This window comes from Terrapene carolina, unplaced genomic scaffold (genome assembly GCF_002925995.2).
Source record: "Terrapene carolina triunguis isolate 2854851 unplaced genomic scaffold, T_m_triunguis-2.0 Scaffold66, whole genome shotgun sequence".
Lineage (NCBI taxonomy): Eukaryota > Metazoa > Chordata > Testudines > Emydidae > Terrapene > Terrapene triunguis.
In genome coordinates, this window is record NW_020664417.1 from 84,128,237 (window position 1) to 84,148,559 (window position 20,323).

Consider the following 20,323-nt stretch of genomic DNA (forward strand, 5'->3'; position numbering starts at 1 on the left):
TTTATGTTACAGAGTAGATTTTCCTGCACCTCCTTATGAGGGATGGGGGAGACAGAGAGGTGCAGGAACAATTTTTATAGTGGGGGGTGCTGATGATGGAAACCATGTATTTGGCGTTTGTTATTACTACTTCAAGCCGGGGGGTGCGGCAACACGCCCAGCGCCTCTAGTTTCAGCACCAATGGGGGGATGCAGGGTTATGAAAAATAAAGTACGCACCATTTCTTCTTACAAAGCAAGGGTCAGGTTTCCAGAGGTGCTGAGATGCCCACAACTTCAGCTGAAGTTAATGGGAGATACGGGTGCTCAGCACTTCTGAAATCAGGACATGAGCCTAATTCCAATCTCACCTACACTGATGTCACTTTTGATTTACACCAGGGTGAGCAGAATGAGACCTCAGATCCAGATTAATCTCTCCAGATTCTTATACCACATCAGTCAACACGGTACCTGACCACCTGCTGTTAATACCATATCTACTACAAAACGTTCACCAGCTGCGAGAAGAACCTATTCCACTCTTGTGCTAAGGTTTCCCATGTGCCAGCCTATTAAATAGCCTCAAAGCTAAAGGGCTCTCATGTTTGGATTGTTAATGGAGAACCTCCAGGTTCCATCATCCTAAATATGAAAATAGGACATTCCTGTTCTATTGTCAATCTGACTTAAACACACATTTGAATGACCTGCAGTTTAACTTTTAACTGAATTGATAGGCTTGGAAAGAATCTATTATGCAATTATCTCTTTGGTGTAAAAAAGATGCACAGATTCATAGATTTTAAGAGATCAGAAGAGACCATTATAATCTCTAGTCTGACCTCCTGAATAACATAGGCCAGAGAAATGCACCAACTAATTTGTGCCTCAAGCCCATAACTGCTGGTGGAGTACAGCATATGTTTTAGAAAGATGTTGAATCTTGATTTAAAGAGTTCAAGTGATGCAGAATCTACCACTCACCTAGGTTAATTGTTCCAGTGGTTAACTACCCTCCCAGTTAAAAATTTGCACCTTATTTCTAGCCTGAAATTCTCTAACTTCAGCTTCCAGCCACTGGATCTTGTTATGCCTTTCTCTGCTAGAATTAAGAGCCCTCTAACTATCAGAAATCTTCTCCCAAGACAGTTATTTACAGACCACAATCAAGTCACATCTTGACCTTCTCTTGGAGAAACTGAACTTCTTAATTTTCTCACTGTAAGGCATTGTGATGCAATATATTTTTGCCAAACTGACTGAACTCTACCTGCATAAAATAAAATGGTAAAAAAATTAAAATACTCACCAATATCGTGTTCAGTTGGGTTGAATACTGAGTAATCTGGGTGCAAAATGTATTTCTCTATTTCAAATGTTTGCGTTACATCTGTTGTTTTATTAAAAAAATGCTGACCCAGAACAATTCTAATAGTGGACTTCAGTGGACTAAATAAAAGGAAAACACAATTAGTCAGGGCCAGACACTGTCCTTTTGAAGAAAAAAAAAAGACGTGCTTAAAGTGTGGTTCTACACTGAACAGTAAATGCAAAAAACAGTAACATGAGAGCCTTGGATTTAAGGGACCACTCCAGCCCTCACTAAAGCCAATGGAAAAACTCCAATAGGAGTTGGATCAGGCTCTTATTCTACATACAAACAATCAAGCGTGTGGGACAGCCATTCAAGAGTGATCAGTAGGGCCATATTAAATTCACCATCCATTCTGGTCAATTTCACGGTCATAGGAGTAAAAAAGTCAGTTTCATGGTTGCAGATGTTTACATCTGAAATTTCACAGAGTTGTAATCGTGGGGGTCCCAGCCCAAAAGGGAGTTGTGGGCAGAGGGGGTGGTGTTGCAAGGCTATTGGGGGGGGGGTTGCCACCCTTACTTCTACTGCTGGCAGGGGCACTGCCTTCAGAGCTGGGCAACTGGAGAGCAGCAGCTGCTGGCTGAGTGCTCAGCTCTAAAGCCAGTGCCACTGCCAGCAGCAGCACAGAAGTGAGGGTCGTGGGTCACCATATGTCCAGGTTTCCCAGCAGCCTCCTGCCCGGGTTGGGAGCTGACAGCCGAGGCCGCAGCCTCCCGCCCGGGTCAGGTGCTGACAGCCACCCTAACTTCTGAACTGCCTTCAGAGCTGCGCTCCCAGCCAGCAGCCGTGAAGCTTCCTGCAGCTGGGGGAGGTTCCTGAAGGTGGATCTGACCCAGCTCTGGCAGTGGCCCCTGCAGGGAAAAGGAAGTCCCATCCCTCCCAGTCTGGGACTAGCAGTTGGACCCTGGTGCACCGTCGGTGCTCCGGCTAGGTTGCCCCCAGCTCTGCCCCTCCCATACAATAACTAGATATCATGGGGGAGATCAGATTTCACAGTCCGTGATGCATTTTTCACGGCTGTGAATTTGACAGAGGCCCTAGTTATCAGGAAGTGTTTGGAAGCATACTAAATATTCTGATGTTGAAAGCAATGAGATTAAAATTCACTATTGCTGTAAACTCAATTGGAGTTGCACATGCATCCATCCTTAGAGGGTTTTAAGGCCCGGCTTGACAAAGCCCTGGCTGAGATGATTTAGTTGGTGTTCGCCCTGCTTTGAGCAGCGGATTGGACTAGATGACCTCCTGAGGTTTCTTCCAGCTCTAATCGTCTATGATTCTATGCAAAAGTCAGCAGTAAATTCAGCCATTACTGTTTTCAACATCAGGGAATCTGTGTTCCTCAAAAACACTTCATTATATAACCCAAGCATACAATATGTCTACTGTAATGCAATGTGCACAAGTAGTTAGCCAGTAGTACCAAATTTCCCTTATCCTCATGTTTGTAGCCATTTCCTCCCAGAAATAGATGCATGATGCCTTCTCCTCCAGTGCTGAATACTGAACTGGGTGTGATTGGTGAACTCTAGTATACAGTGAAAATAGCTTTAGTTTAACAATTACTGTATGTGTGGTGTAAGAAGGAAGATCAGGAAGCTCTTTTTTTAAAAGTAAGAAAGAGACAACAAAGCAACAGAGGATATTCCAAAGAATAGGAAAGGCAGGGAACATGATTTTCTTGTGATTCTTTCCCAACAGCAACCTGGAAAAAATGTTGTGGCCCTCAAAGCAAATTGGAGGCCCACCCCTTCTAGGGCAAATATCTAAAATATATCTTATTGATGCTAAACTGACATGCTATGGCTTATACATATCCTGCTATTTTATATATCCAAGGTCAGAAGAAACAAAAGAGAGGGTTGTCACACAAAAAGTGAACGGTACAGGTATCTCGTCACCTAGCAGAGAACAGCTGAGCTGAACCAGCTGATCAGCAATCTCATACGTGCTAACCATACATAAGGGTGCAGAATATGATGGAGCAACTATTGAAAAGCTGCGTGTACCGAGCCACCAGCTGGAAGTGGGCGGAAATGTCTTGAATAGCTGCCAAAATTAGTAGCTATTTCACAACATTTGAAAAACAAATGCATTGTGGCTGAAGATCCACATGCTTCACCACAACATTCAGGATGATATTATTAGCTCTAGAGGCTATCTGCATATTTATTTCTGTTACTCTTGGCTTCCTCACTAAGCAAAGGAACAACAGGTATGAAATGATGTAACACGTTTCTCAATTGATGTGATCAGCTTCACCCCTGAAAACAAAGAGTATCCTGCTTGTATGGCAAATGGATTATTCAGAATGAAATAGGTGCATCTGATATTTAACGTTTTCCTTACCTATTACATCTAGAAATTTCAAAAAGACTAAGGAAATTAGCTGCCCAAGTCCCAATAAAATTCAATAGCAGTTGGCCATCTAATTCCCTTAGGCTCTTTTCCAGACTCCTCTCTATTCTATTTAATAGCATTCAAATTTAATTTATTTTATATAATAAATCATTACTCGGCTGTTTTGAGCATTTTGAACTAAACATTAAACACTACAGTAGGCACCTAATTTCATCTACAAAGTGTGTATTAACGTCCAGCCAAATAACTGAACGGGGGCGGGGAATGATGCGCCCATACAAAACTAGTTATTTGTCCAAGTAAATACTTATGCATGCAAGTGCTCATTTTGCATATTCTTACACGTCAGGAGGACCCATTAATTTCAGTAAGGCTATTTAAGAAGTAAGTAAGGGGTAAGAGTGGGAGAATAGGGACACAAATTATTTTTTAGCTCATGCACATGCAAGAATCTACTCCTGAAAATGTGGCCTTTTCTGTCCTTCAGGAATAATAATAAATAATAATAATATCCTTTTGTATTTATATAATATGTTATCTCAGAGCATCTTACAAATGCTAGTACATATTATCATCTCTTTTTTATGGACAGGAGGAGTAAGGTGCAGAGAAGATGAATGACTAAATAATGGTCATAAAGGTAGTTTGTAACTGAGCTAGGAATACAGCTCAGGCCTTCTGACTCCCAGTGTTTTGCTTTACCTACTAGACCAATGCTGCCTCCCTACAGCAGCTCCTAACAATATATTCTGAATATCCTAAACTGTTATTGTGGACATCCAGTTATTATATATTGTTCAATTATATATTGGAATTCTAAAATAGAATGTATTAACTAAAATTCCAACCAAGTGCAATTTTATCTGGAGATTTATTCAAAGAAATTGTTCCTTTATACAATTCCCTCCCCTCCCCCCCCCAGTTTACTTTCTGCTTTGTTGTTCTGTTTTTCCTTCTATCTGGTTTATTTCATCATCATCATCATCTTACTGATGTCAGAGAATAAACATGTGCCTGCCTGAACATAGCTACATAGCAGTGTCAGAACAAAAAACAGGCCATAGGCCTTTTACCTATAGAATGGCCTGATAGTAACTTTACCATCTCCATCCTATAAAATTTATAAAATTTTAAATTTTATAAAATTTAAAATTCTGCTATCAAATAAAGATCTAAAAACACCTCCACTTTTTTCAGCTTCTTGAACAAATGGTGGATATACTCCCTCTGTGGATCAGGGATTGTCTTTTATTGTACAATAGATAGCATAAATGGTGCCGAACCTGGTTGATCTCTAGGCATGACCATAATATAAATGTTAAAAAATAATCATCCTTGCTATAACTGTAATGGAATACTAAATTGTATTATATAGTTCAGGCAAAAGGTGGCACCATGTGTAACATATCTTATCTGAGCATAGAACTGAAAAGCCTGGGAGTACATTAAAGGCTCATATACTGAATACATCTGCGGTGTATCTTTCTGACAACAAGTCTCTGTAGCCAGTCCATATCTGATTCATAGCCTGACCTGCAAGCTACCATGTACAATGTGTACATGACATGGTGTCAGAAGTAAACTAGTGTCAGTGGAGAACAAAAGCAGAAGGAAACAGCAACAAAGGTTGCCATCAGAAGAAACAAAGGTTGTAGGATCTCCTCCACATGCCACTCTTCAATGTCCCAGATAATTTCAGTTTTGACAAATCTTCAGACTGGACAGACTGAAAGCAGGATTTTGCATTGCAGCCAACTCCACAAGGAAACTGGAGACATTCAGGTATGCTCTTTAATTTATGCTACGAGGAAGCAGGCAGAGCACATCTTTAAATCCTTTAACTTTATTGAAGACAGTCACAGACATGACTATGAAAGAGTTTTGGCTACGTTTGATGTATACGATATACCTCAGAGAAATGTGATTTATGAAACAGCATGTTTTCACTGGAGCATTCAAAGACTAGGGAAAATGTTGAATGTTTTATAACAGTTCTCTGCATTGGCTGAAAACTGTGATTTTGGGACTGCAAAACGAAAATATCAGAGACAGGCTGGTTATTGGGCTAGCAGATAAAAATCTTTCAGAGCAGCTACAATTAAATACAGACATGACCCTAAGTTTGGCTGACCAGATAGCAAAACAGACAGAACTAGTAAAACAGCAGAACAAACGTAATAACAGCCATTCTGGGTCAGACCAAAGATCCATCTAGCCCAGTATCCTGTCTTCTAACAGTGCCCAATGCCAGGTGCCCCAGAGGGAATGAACAGAACAGGTAATCATCAAGTAATCCATCCCCTGTCACCCATTCCCAGCTTCTGGCAAACAGAGGTTAGGGATACCTCCCCTGCCCATCCTAATAGCCACTGATGGACCTATCCTCCATGAATTTATCCAGTTCTTATCCTGTTATAGTCTTGGCCTTCACAACATCCTCTGGCAAGGAGTTCCAGAGAGTGACTGTGCGTTGTGTGAAAAAAATACTTCCTTTTGTATGTTTTAAACCTGCTGCCTATTAATTTCATTTGGTGACCCCTAGTTCTTGTATTATGAGAAGGAGTAAATAACACTTCCTTATTTACTTTCTCCACACCAGTCATGATTTTATAGACCTCTATCATATCCCCCCTTAGTCGTCTCTTTTCCAAGCTGAAAAGTCCCAGTCTTATTAATCTCTCCTCATACGGCAGCCATTCCATACCCCTAATCATTTTTGTTGCCCTTTTCTGAACCTTTTCCAAGTCCAATATATCTTTTTTGAGATGGAGCGATCACATCTGCATGCAGTATTCAAGATGTGGGCAGTGATGAGCTGGAGCCGGTTCGCACTGGTTCACAAGAACCGGTTGCTAAAATTAGATGCCAGTGGAGAACCAGCTGTTAAAGGGCCGGGCGGGTGGGCAACTCTGGTCCGTGGGCCACATCCGGCCCGTGGGACCGTCCTGTCCCCAACCTGAGCTCCCAGGAGTCCCAGCTGGGACCTCCCCCGGCCCCTCCCCCGCTTCCCCTCCCTCCCCCAGAGCCGCAGCGTGCCGAGCCGCCGGCAGCTCAGCTCCCCAGACCTGCTGCTTTGAGCAGCCGCCGGCAAGGTGGGGGGTGGAGGGGCTGCAAGCTCCAGGGCCGCTCCTGGAAGCAAGTGGGGCAATTTGCCCCGGGCCCCGCAGGGGCCCCCACAAGAATCTGAAGCTCCCCCCCGACCCCGCCTCCGCCTTCCCCCGTACCCAACCTCCCCCGTTCCCCGTCCTCTGACTGCCCCCCAGAACCTCTGCCCCATCCAACCCTCCCTGCTCCCTGTCCCCAGGACTCCCTGCCCCTTATCCAACCCCCCCGTCCCTGGCCTCTTACCTTGCCACTTACCCCCGCCTCCCCGCTTCCCGGAGCCTCAGCGTGTGGTGTCCAGGAGCGGCCCTGGACAGTGCTGCAGCAGAATGGTGGCTCCAGCGGGGCCTGAGGTCCTCCTGCTCAGAGCCGCGTGGTAAGGCCGGGGCGGGGCTGCGAGCTGCAGCTGACCGGCGGGAGCTCAGGCCCCGCTGGAGCCACCACGCCGCTGCAGCGCTGTCCAGGGCTGCTCCTGGACGCCTCGTGCTGAGGCTCCAGGAGATGGGGGAGGTGGGGGTAAGCGGCATGGTAAAGGGCTGGGGGGGGCTGGATAAGGGGCAGAGAGTCCCGGGGATGGGGGAGGGGGTTGGATGGGGCAGAGGCTCTGGAGGGGCAGTCAGGGGACGGGGAACGGAGCAGGGGTTGGGTAGGTGGGAGTTCCGAGGGTCTGTCGGGGTGATGGTGGATGGGGTTGGGGCAGTCAGGGGACAGGGAGCAGGGCAAGTTGGGTAGGGGGTGGGGTTCTGGGGATCAGTTAGGGTGGGGAGTCTCAGGAAGGAGTGGTCAGGGGACAAGGAGCGGGGGGGTTGATGGGTTGCGGGTTCTGAGGGGGGCAGTCGAGGGCAGGACATGGGTGGGCGTCGGATGGGGGGGGGAGATAGGCTGTTTTGGGAGGCAGGTGGGGCTTGTACTCACCAAGCGGTTCCCTACCGGGTCTTCGGCGGCACTTCAGCGGTGGGTCCTTCACTCGCTCCGGTACTGAAGGACCCACCGCCGTCGTGCCGCCGAAGACTCGGCAGGGAACCGGTTCCTAAGATTTTGGCAACTCATCACTGGATGTGGGCGTACCATGGATTCATATAGAGACAATATGATATTTTCGGTCTATTATCTCTCTCTTTCTTAATGATTCCCAACATTCTGTTTGCTTTTTTGACTGCCGCTGCACAGTGAGTGGATGTGTTCAGAGAACTATCCACAATGACTCCAAGATCTCTTTCTTGAGTGGTAACAGCTAATTTAGACCCATCATTTTATATGTATAGTTGGGATTTTTTTCCAATGTGCATTACTTTGCATTTATGAACATTGAATTTCATCAGCCATTTTCTTGCCCAGTCACCCAGTTTTGAGAGATCTTTTGTAGCTCTTCGCAGTCTGCCTGGGACTTAACTATCTTGAGTAGTTTTGTATCATCTGCAAATTTTGCCACCTCACTGTTTACCCCTTTTTCCAGATCATTTAGGAATATGTTGAATATGACTGGGCCCAGTACAGACCCCTGAGGGACACCACTATTTACCTCTCTCCATTCTGAAAACTGACCATTTATTCCTACCCTTTGTTTCCTATCTTTTAACCAGTTACCAGTCCATGAGAGGACCTTCCCTCTTATCCCATGACATCTTCTTTTGCTTAAGAGCCTTTAGTGAGGGACCTTGTCAAAGGCTTTCTGAAAATCTAAATACACTATATCCACTGGATCCCCTTTGTGCACATGCTTGTTGACCCCCTCAAAGAATTCTAGCAGATTGGTGAGGCATGATTTCCCTTTACTAAAACCATGTTGACTCTTCCCCAACAAATTTTGTTCATGTGTCTGACAATTTTGTTCTTTATTATAGTTTCAACCAGTTTGCCCGGTACTGTAGTCAGGCTTACCGGCCTGTAATGGCCGGGGTCACCTCTGGAGCCCTTTTTAAAAATTGGCATCACATTAGTTATCCTTCAGTCATTTGGAAAAAAAAACTTGAAAAACCTGAAACTAGCTCAGAAGCAGTAAAGAGACTCAGCATGACTGCTAAAAGTCATTATCCTAAGACCACTGTGGCTAAGAGGGACAAATTCCAGGAAAACACCAAAGCCTAAATGCACAAGATATGAAGAAATTCATAGCCCAAGAGATGATGCATGTCCAGCCAAAAGTGCAAGCTGTAACAAATGCACAAAGTATGGACATTTTGCAGTTGTTTGCCATAACAAGACATAATCGGGGAGTTTTCTAACATTACAGACAGTCAAGGGCCATTGTGTCTATTATCTATCACGTGTGATGACCAGAGCTGGCCTGGAGACTGAAACTCAGTATTCATGGAAAAACTGTTGACTTTAAAATTGACTCAGGAGCAGACATCACAGTCATTTCAGAAGGAAATTACAATCAACTTCAATCTCTCCCAGAGTTGAAGGCACCTGACACAGCTCTGACTAGCCCTGGAGGTATTCTGCATGGGCCAATTCACCGCAGAAACAATTTACAAAGACAAAAGCTTTGTATTCAGAGTGCATGTGATCAAAGACCAGCAGCATGGCAGCCATGATGGGCATAGTGAAAAAGGTGGAGGAATTCAGTGCAGGATTTGATAATATTGGACTGTTGAAGAGAGATCTAGTATAAATAACCTTACAATATAATGCTGAACCATACAGAATAACACCCTCTACCAGAAAGATCTCGGAAGATATTAGCTGCCGATTTATGCAACTTCAGATGACATAATTATTTGATCATAGTGGACTGTTTTTCCAGGTAAATAGAAATTATGTAATTGAAAAAGACATCATATGTTACAGTGCTATTGAGAAACTATAGTGCACTTTTGCTCATTTCAGTATTCCAGAACAACTAGTGATGGACAACAGACCATAATTCATTACAGCAGAATTTAAGTAATTCTGAACAAAATATTATTTTGATCATATTACTAGCAGTCCACATTACCCACAAGCGAATGGAGAGGCTGAGGGAGCTGTACAGACAGCCAAGAAAATCCTACAGCGGGAAGATCCATTTCTTGCTCTCCTGAACTACAGATCAACACCAGAAGAAGCTACTGGATATAGTCCAGCACATCTCCTGATGGAAAGACAACTCAGAACTACTGTTTCAACTTTGAAAAAGAATACACCTCCAAAGTGGCTAGACATGAAGAGAGCAACCAAATCAGATAAAAAAGGCAAAGAAAGCTTGTGAACACTTTGACAATGGACTACACTCAGAGAGCTGTGAGGGCTAGAACCTGATGACAGTGTTCATATCAAACTGGATGGAGAAAAAGGACAACTCCAGCTGGCATAAAGAAAAAGAATTCATCGCCCAGATCATAGGTGATCAAAACCAACAGAGAAAAGTTCAACCGAAAGTCAACATGTACAGTTTGTTCCTCAGAAAGAACAATCAACAGAGAAAACTCTACAGCTGGCGGATGCAAAACAAGAAGATTTGAAATTGACCTGTGACAGTTATTGCAACTAATGGACAGCCAGATGACCAAAATGTTATGCGTTCGGGTTGTGTAATTAGAAAACTTGCATTATTCAAAGGCACTTAACAGGCTGATGAATGCTGAACTTTAAAGATAACATGATAGTGTACATTTTGTACAATTTTGTAAAGGATAGGAATTAAAGGAGGAGATGTAATGGAATGCTAAACTGTATGATACTGTTCAGCCACAAGGTGGTGCTGTGTGAAATATACCTTATCTTAGCATTTGACAGATCTGAGAGTACACCAAAGGATCTTATGTATGGATCTGAAAAGGAAGCTCCGGACCCAGTTCATATTTGGTACAGGGCCTGACCTGCAACCTATCATGTACAAGGTGTACATGACCATACTTTCAAGATTATCTCTTCTATCCACGATCATCACCTCCATCTTGATTAGATTAAACTTCCTTTTAATTGCCTGTGTACTGTTGCTGTGTCCACTTAAAGAGCTCCTGCATACCATTTCTGAGGTGGGAGCATTCCAAGGCTGTATAAAGTGATCTCTTTTTTATAATATGTAAGTCTTCTATGTTTCACAAGCATTTGGGATAACTGAGATATGAGGGACTCTCTAACTGTAAGATATTATTAAAGCATTGAGTTTACCTGTGAGCAAAGCAGTGGGCTGCTGACATTACCCAACAAGGATGAACAAGGCTGCCACCACAGAAGCTATTTCCAATATATATGGCTGCTAGCCAGGGGTGAGAGCCTGGTAGAGACGAAGAGCCACCAATAATCCTAGGTCTGATGAAGCTTCGTTTTTTGTGTCTTCTTCCACATGCTCTTTTGACAACTGCAAAGGTATCCACAATATCTGGAACTATATCTGGTATCCTTTTCCTGGCGTCTGAGACAGAAATTGGTGTGGTGAGTATCAGACTACATATACTTACAATTTCCAAAACTTGGATTTTCATGGGAGCCTAAGAAAGTTAGGTATCCAAGTCTCATTGAATTTCACCCAGTTAAATAGCAGAATTGGGGCATACACTCTGATTCTAGGCTCATTATTACTGGGGAGATTGCTGATGATGCATGAAGCAGAAACAATACACCTTAATTTTCCGGACCCCACCTTTAGCTTTGTAGTTCAGAGAGTTAGGGAAAAAATGGTATCATGAGTAGAATATATTTAAATCACTGATGGATAATAAATAGTCACTTTATAGGTTCAGATTACAACTCCATTTTAGCAAAAACGAGGAGTCGTTGTGGCACCTTAGAGACTAACAAATTTAAATTTGTTAGTTTCTAAGGTGCCACAAGGACTCCTCGTTGTTTTTGCTGATACAGACTAACATGGCTACCACTTTGAAACTCCATTTTAATAACTCCTATTAACATTAATGGCAATTAAATGTGAATTTAGGGGAAGAATAGACTTCTTGTTTTTTTAAAATCCATTTAGTATTTGCCATACATTTTTAGTTTAAACTGCTGAAACAAGTATCAATGAGGACAGAGATTTGCTCATTGAGAGCCTGATTCTGCTACCTTTACTGACACAAGCAATCTTTACTCAAACAGCCACATTCATCTATATGGCGCTGCTTGCATGAGTAAGGATAAGTGCTGAAGGATGGTGCACCAAAAGCTCCATTAATTTCTGAATACTTACTCAGATGATGGCCTGGCAAGGACAGCTGTAATATTGTGATCACTGTGCAATAAACTAAGGATACATAACTGTATAATACTGTACATGAAAACTGTATTTTTTCTTCCAAGAAAACATATTGGCGTTACAGTAGCAGAGGGAATAAACTTACTCATTCGAGACCACCAGGACTTAAGAAATGCAAATGAAACCTAAAATTTGGGTTAACAAATGAAAAAGTTCCATTGATACTAGAAAAAGTTTTCACTGGATCACACTGAAATGAAAAATGAAATCTATTATCAGATCACATGACCTAATATTTACCTACCGCAAGATGTAATGTTACAATATTCCCAAGACAAAGTATTGTCCTTCATGATGTAACACCAGGGCTTCTCATCATTATCTGGATTTCTAATAACGTTTGAGGAGAGTAAATTAAAAGCAGTGTCAATAACAATACTTAGCACTTTACAAACAAACATTTACATACTTATCCTTGCACCATCCATAGGATCGATCCTGCAATGTGCTGAGCAGTCTAGACTTGATCCAGCAAAGCATTTAAGCATGTACTTAACTTTAAAGCTTGTGATTTGTCCCATTCACTTCAATAGGGCTACTCATTGCTTGAAGTTAAGCATGTGCTTAAGGGCCAGGTTTTAAAGATGCAGATAGTTGCCTAGTGTAATTTTCAAAGCTCCCACGCTCCTAACTCTCATTGATTTTAAGTGCTTTGCTGGACTGGGTCCTGAATGCTCAGCACTTTACAGGATCAAGTCCCCATGTGATGTATGCATTATTTAGCCCCATTTTATAAAAGACATAGATGGGTTAAGTGACTTGCTTAAGGACATATAGCAAGTCAGTAGCAAAAATAGCTAGCATTTAAGAATCTAAAACACCTAGCCTGTTTTCAGCCCATTAGACAACTCTGCCAATATATTGAGGTAGTGGGAGGATAGGTTAAGAATCTATTACATTCTTTAAAGCAAAAAAAAAGATGGGAATATCAGGATGAACTCAGTTCCAAGTTTCATCAGCATTAATCTGGAGTAGCTATTTGGACACACTGGAGTTACTCTAGATTTATAGCAGTGTAAATGAAAGCAGAATTTGGTCCTTCAGCTGTCTCTCTCTCTGTGAGTAAATGCAAACATAAGAAAAACTCTGCAAATGTCTTTGAAGGCAAACCAAAAACTCTTAAAAAGTAGATTAAAAGAAATATTCAAGATTTCACTAGAGAATAATGAATGTTGTTTTCTTAAAGGAACTGACTGCAATTGATTGGTTCCAATATGCTTCTCTGAGAACAGAATTATCTTTGTCAGTGCTGCAGAAGTAACCAGAAATATGTCTGATTTACTCATTCCATAATATAATGGTAGCTTTCAAAGCCTCAAAAAGATCTTCCCTATAACTAGTCACAATGACAAGATAATACAGGGCTTCAGGTAAACAGGGAGCCTAATTTGAATATGACTTATCCTAAACCATACACATTCTTTTTAAGATTCTTCAGTAGCTTTCTGAATCTGCCTGCTACTCTTCAAAGACTAAAACACTTTAAATTCTCAGAACAGAAGCAGCAGCATGGGTTGAGTCATCTACCGCCAACTATGTTTCTAAATTAGAATATTTGAACAAGAAGATATCTGTGGGATTACACAGTGAATTGGAGATATCCACCTAAAAATTAAAATCTGCTAGCAAAAAAAGTGGAAAAAAGGGGCTTTACTGTTTCTTCTCTGCATTATACAGGACATGATCACACAAGCTCCTACACAGGTATATGATTTTTTTTCTTGTATTTTAAATCTTTACGTGAATGCTGTGCTCAAAGGGACCAAACTGACAAGGCCTAGATTCAGCAGAGTGCCTAGCACATGCTTAAAGTTCAGCACATGTTTAAACCCCTTTGAAGTCAAATTGGTTTGATCTCCTGAGCTGGCTCCAATTCAGCAAAGCACTTAGGCATGTACTGAACAGGGATGTTTTCAAGTACGTGCTTAAGTGCTCTGTTGAATCTGGACTCAGCTGTGGAGATCAAACCAATTTGGATAAAACAAGAAACACTTTTTGGAGATTCAGAAAAAGCAGATTTTATTTATTAATTTATTTATGAGTCTCTGCACTTACTGGCTTCCTGCAAAAGAAGAGCTACTGTGAGAAATGATGCTTTCATAATATTTCCAAATAAACCAGGGTCTATAGGAAATTTCATGAGAAATTCTGATCTCTGCAGATTACTAGCCTGATTTCCAAACAAAAAAAGTCAGATAACAGCAGGATAAGCATCTGAACCAATCTCTAAAATGTCTGATATTTGCCCATCCCCACTGTTTGCCATAAAATGGACATAAATTGTTTGTCTCTCTCTTTTGGTTATCTGAGGCATGGAGAAAGGCCAGCTGCTGAGAGAGGGCACAGGAAGGGATAATTCCTAAGGCCCAATCGCAACAGATGTTCTGACTAGAGCTGGTCAGAGAAAGGTATGGAACCATATTCCTCCAGAATATGCAGTTCCATTGAAATCGATACACTTCATGAAATTGTATTGATTTAATTGGAATTTCATTTCAGAAGAAAACGGGAAAAGTATGGACAACATCAAAATATCCTACTTTGAAGTTTTTAGAATGAAACATCGATTTTTTGTTTTGAAATAACAATTTCCATTTTGTTGTTTTGTATTATAGTACAAACATTCTAAAAAGTCAACACTGAAATGCTTTGATTTTGTCAAAACAAAATGCTTTTGACCTGAAACAGTTTGTCTCCCCCAGAATTTTACTTCATGAAGAATTTCACAATTTTCCATTTTCTTTACAATTCAGAATGAAACCAAATTTCAAAATCTTTAAATCCTTTGAGAAACAGAACTTCCATTCTCCACACAGCTCTGATTTTCATTTTTACATCCTATTCCTGGATGGACTCTCTCGTCTCCATAGCTGCAGTGACTGCTGAGAGTGCTGATGATACTCCACTACAGATAGAGGCAGGGTGCAACACCAACATAGAGAGGAGGACAACTGCCAGAACATTCAGCATCACAGTCGCTCTCTGGAGGAGAGGATGAAGTTAACTGCGGGCCCCTGGGGTGACTCTATGAGGTATTGTTTTGTCTTTTGGGACTCATGTGGAAAAGGTCACAGAGATGAGGAAGCTAAAAGGCCCAGAAATTTCTAACATTCCCTCAAGTCTAGACATTCTTTTGGCGGCCCTAGCTAGCTATTTATTTCAGCTGCAAGTTCCTACACTTTTTAAATGTAGACCCCTCTTGAGGACCTGCTTCTCCTAGGCTGCTTAAAGTGAGTCTATGAATGTCATGTTCTGAATAGACTCTCTGAAGCTAACCAGTGTTACTGCAACAAAAGATAACAGCTGAACGGATATCACTGGTAATCCACTCTTCCAAAACCACTGCTATGTTCAATGTATACTTTGATTTACAAACACTGGGTGTGCAAGAAGTTCTCACCTGCAGTAAGAGTAGGGTCCCAAGCCCAGCTGCACAGCTTTTTCAACACTGTCAACATGAAGTTCTTGGTAGAGCAAATCTGAATTCCAGGGCACGCAACTGTGTCCAGAAACAGTCGTCTTCACAACCCCTCTGTACTCTGTACCATTGCCACGATAACATAGTTGGTAAGGGACTGGACAAAACACAATATGCTGATCAGAAATAAGGGCAAATTCAGTGCTAACAAAATGCTTATTTCATCACCAGTATCCTAAGTGATATCTCTGTGAATTAAAAGTCAATGGGCCTGATTCTCCAGTGCCTTGCACCTTGTGTATTTATTTCTGCTGTGCAAAAAGGGTGTACAAAACCACCAAATCAAATTAACAGTGGGTGGCATTCATTTTATACACGTATAAATGAATACACAACATAGGTGCTGACTCCGTGGGTACCCTGGGGCTGGAGCACCCATGGGGGGAAAATGGTGGGGGCTGAGCACCCACCGGCAGCCCTCCTACCAGCTCCCCCCACACACCCCAGTGCCTCCAGCCCTCTGGCGGGCCCCATGGATCAGTGCCTCCCCCTCCCTCCCAGTGCCTCCTGCCCACCGTGACCAGCTGTTTCATGGTGTGTAGGAGGCTAGGGGGGAGGGGAGAGGAGCAAGGATGCAGTGAGCTCGGGGGAGGAGGCAGAACTGGGGGGGAAGAGGCAGGGCGGGGGTAGAGCAGGGGCAGGAAGAGGCAGGGCGTGGGTGGGGCCTTGTGGGAAGGAGTAGAGTGGGGGCAGGGCCTGGGGCACAGCCAGGGGTCGAGCACCCCCCAGCACTTTGAAAAGTTGGCGTTTGTGATACACAAGGTGCAAAGCAGTGGAGAATCTGGCCTAATGTGGTCACCATAAATGAAAGCCTTTAATCAGCAAGGTGCAGCAAAGTACACATTATCAAACATTTAAAGCACCTGATTTTTAAAGGGACTTGAAAACCTGGCTTCCTGTCAGTACATGTGCAGCTCAGCACACCCAAACATACATATGCTTTCCAAGCACTAACAGTTGCTCAAATTTACACATACAAAACCTCATTTTTCTATCACCTTCACACTGGTCATTTGTCTAGATAGGTTTGGCACATGTAGCTTCGACCACCTGTATGCGCAGCTGTTAGAATCTGTCAGTGCACATCCATCTATTAGTGCTCGACAAGCTTTTGCAGGGAAGTTTGTACACACAAACATGAATAGAACACAGGGTCACTGGAACAAGGGGGGCCAAGGGGCCATGGCTCTCCCACTTTTGAAAATGGATGGGTCTGGTCTGTCCACTTTTTGCCAAGGGCCTGCCCCTGGTGCCTCTTCTCTTCTCCCCAAGGCATTGCTCCCAGGCCAGGCTGGAAGCCAAAGCCGGCCTGGGGTAAGTACTGCACAGACAGCTATTGGGAGCTGCAAACCCTCCATCTGCCCTGGGCAGGGGCCCGGGAGGGTGGGGATATGGGCCGAGGACTGCTCTTGGGCCCAGACTCCCCCGCCCAGCTCTAGCTTGGCTGGAAGGCGGGGCCTCAGGGGGAAGCGGAGGGGTGGGGGTAAAGCAATGGAGGGGACGGGGCCTCATGACCCCCCTAGTTTTAGGAAGAATCCTTTGCCCCAATAGAACAGGAAGCCAGCTTCTGAAAATCCAGCTCAGAGAATCTCAAAGAAAGCACAAAATCCTCAAAAGTACAAACAAGACTAATTATGACCAAGTCCTACAGTGCTTCATTGCCCAGCAACTTCAGTAAGAGTTACACAAGCTTGAGGTGTGCAGGACTGAGCTCTAAGGGGGTCTATTCTTCCATCAGGAATAAGGGATTTAAAGATATAACATCACAAGTTGCTTAACTGCTGGTACATCAACCACAGCATACCACATGGGCAGTCTAACCTACCAGGTATCTGCTGATGTTCCCTTGATTTTGGTGGAGTGTATCAAGACAGGAACTGGGGAACAGCACCGGCAGTGAACAAGTTTATGCTAATGGCAATTATTCCTCTAATCATCAGTGAAGACTAGACCTCAAACTTAGAAGTGAGCACCAGGCACAAACCTAAACTAAACAGTAATAAGTCACCAGGACCAGATGGTATTCACCCAAGGGTTCTGAAGGAACTCAAATATGAAATTGCAGAACTACTAACTGTAGTTTGTAACCTATCATTTAAATCAGCTTCTGTACCAAATGACTGGAGAATAGCTAATGGGATGCCAATTTTTAAAAAGGGCTCCAGAGGTGATCCCGGCAATTAGAGGCCAGTAAGCCTGACTTCAGTACTGGGCAAACTGGTTGAAACTAAGAACTAATTGTCAGACACATAGATGAACATAATTCGTTGGGGAAGAGTCAACATGGTGTTTGTAAAGGGAAATCATGCCTCACCAATCTACTAGAATTCTTTGAGGAGGTCGACAAGCACATGGACAAGGGGGATCCAGTGGATATAGTGTACTTAGATTTTCAGAAAGCCTTTGACAAGGTCCCTCACCAAAGGCTCTGAAGCAAAGTAAGCTGTCATGGGATAAGAGGGAAGATCCTCTCATGGACTGGTAACTCGTTAAAAGCTAGGAAACAAAGGGTAGGAATAAATGGTCAGTTTTCAGAATGGAGAGAGGTAAATAGTGGTGTCTCCCAGGGGTCTGTACTGGGCCCAGTCATATTCAACATATTCCTAAATGATCTGGAAAAAGGGGTAAACAGTGAGGTGGCAAAATTTGCAGATGATACTAAACTACTCAAGATAGTTAAGTCCCAGGCAAACTGCGAAGAGCTACAATCCAGGAAGTTTTTGTAGAGTGTTGGGGACAACTTCCTGGTGCAAGTGCTGGAGGAACCAACTAGGGGCCATGCTCCTCTTGACCTGCTGCTCACAAACAGGGAAGAATTGGTAAGGGGAAGTAGAAATGGTGGTAACCTGGGAAGCAGTGACCATGAGATGTTCGAGTTCAGGATCCTGACAAAAGGAAGGAAGGAGGGCAGCAGAATACGGACTCTGGACTTCAGAAAAGCAGACTTTGGCTCCCTCAGGGAACTGATGGGCAGGATCCCCTGGGAGGCTAATATGAGGGGAAAAGGAGTCCAGGAGAGCTGGCTGTATTTTAAAGAAGCCTTATTGAGGGTGCAGGAACAAACCATCCCGATGTGCAGAAAAAATAGCAAATATGGCAGGCGACCAGCTTGGCTTAACAGAGAAATCTTCGGTGAGCTTAAACACAAAAAGGAAGCTTACAAGAACTGGAAACTTGGACAGATGACATGGGAGGAGTATAAAAATATTGCTCAAGCATGCAGGGGTGTAATCAGGAAGGCCAAACCACAATTGGAGTTGCAGCTAACAAGGGATGTGAAGGGTAACAAGAAGGATTTTTACAGGTATGTTAGCAACAAGAAGGTGGTCAGGGAAAGTGTGGGACCCTTACTGAATGGGGGAGGCAACCTAGTGACAGATGATGTGGAAAAAGCTGAAGTATTCAATGCTTTTTTTGCCTCGGTCTTCACAGACAAGGTCAGCTCCCAGACTGCTGCACTGGGCAGCACAGTATGGGGAGGAGGTGGGCAACCCTCAGGGGTGAAAGAACAGGTTAAGGACTATTTAGAAAAGCTGGACATGCACAAGTCCATGGGTCCGGATCTAATGCATCCAAGGGTGCTGAAGGAGTTGGCTGATGTGATTGCAGAGCCATTGGCAATTATCTTTGAAAACTCGTGGCGATCAGGGCTTTGTCCCGGACGATTGGAAAAAGCAAATATAGTGCCCATTTTTAAAAAAGGGAAGAAAGAGAATCTGGGGAACTACAGACCAATCAGCCTCACCTCAGTCCCTGGAAAAATCATGGAGCAGGTCCTCAAGGAATCCATTTTGAAGCACTTGGCGGAGAGGAAGGTGATCAGGAACAGTGAACATGGATTCACCAAGGGCAAGTCATGCCTGACCAACCTGATTGCCTTCTATGATGAGAAAACTGGCTCTGTGGATATGGGGAAAGTGGTGGATGTGATATATCTTGACTTTGGCAAAGCTTTTTATACAGACCTGGGGCCAATTTTGTTCAACATCTTCATTAATGATCGGGATGATGGGATGGATTGCACCCTCAGCAAGTTCATGGATGACACTAAGCTGGGGGGAGAGGTAGATACACTGGAGGGTAGGGATAGATTCCAGAGTGACCTAGACAAATTGGAGGATTGGGCCAAAAGAAATCTGATGAGGTTCAACAAGTACAAGTGCAGAGTCCTGCACTTAGGACGAAAGAATCCCATGAACTGCTACAGGCTGGGGACCGACTGGCTAAGCAGCAGTTCTGCAGAAAAGGACCTGGAGATTACAGTGGACAAGAAGCTAGACATGAGTCAACAGTGTGCCCTGGTTGCCAAGAAGGCTAACGGCATATTGGGCTGTATGAGTAGGAGCACTGCCAGCAGATCGAGGGAAGTGATTATTTCCCTCTATTCAGCACTGGTGAGGCCACATCTGGAGTATTGCGTTCAGTTTTGGGCCCCCCACTACAGAAAGGATGCAGACAAATTGGATAGAGGCCAGCGGAGGGCAACGAAAATGATTAGGGGGCTGGGGCACATGGCTTACGAGGTGAAGCTGAAGGAACTGGGCTTATTTAGTCTGCAGAAGAGAAGAGTGAGGGGGGATTTGATAGCAGCCTTCAACTACCTGAAGGGGGGGGGGTCCAAAGAGGATGGAGCTAGGCTGTTCTCAGTGGTGGCAGATGATAGAACAAGGAGCAATGGTCTCAAGTTGCAGTGGGGGAGGTCTAGATTGGATATTAGGAAAAGCTATTTCACTGGGAGGGTGGTGAAGCACTGGAATGGGTTACCTAGGGAAGTAGTGGAATATCCATCCTTAGAGGTTTTTAAGGCCCGGCTTGACAAAGCTCTGGCTAGGATGATTTAGTTGGG

At 43.6% G+C, this 20,323-nt stretch overlaps 1 protein-coding gene across 2 annotated transcripts in view; it reads right to left on the reverse strand.

Moving 5' to 3' along the window:
• The window catches only part of HGFAC (HGF activator), a 72,611-nt gene that overhangs the window by 3,663 nt on the left and 48,625 nt on the right, over nucleotides 1-20,323 (reverse strand). For both annotated transcript variants that reach the window (XM_024214906.3, XM_024214907.3), the window contains exons 8-11: nucleotides 15,400-15,574; nucleotides 12,244-12,329; nucleotides 10,919-11,162; nucleotides 1,292-1,431 (exon numbers count right to left, since the gene is read on the reverse strand). In XM_024214906.3, coding sequence (XP_024070674.2) covers nucleotides 1,292-1,431; nucleotides 10,919-11,162; nucleotides 12,244-12,329; nucleotides 15,400-15,574 — 645 coding nt within the window. The remainder of the gene's footprint in view (nucleotides 1-1,291; nucleotides 1,432-10,918; nucleotides 11,163-12,243; nucleotides 12,330-15,399; nucleotides 15,575-20,323) is intronic.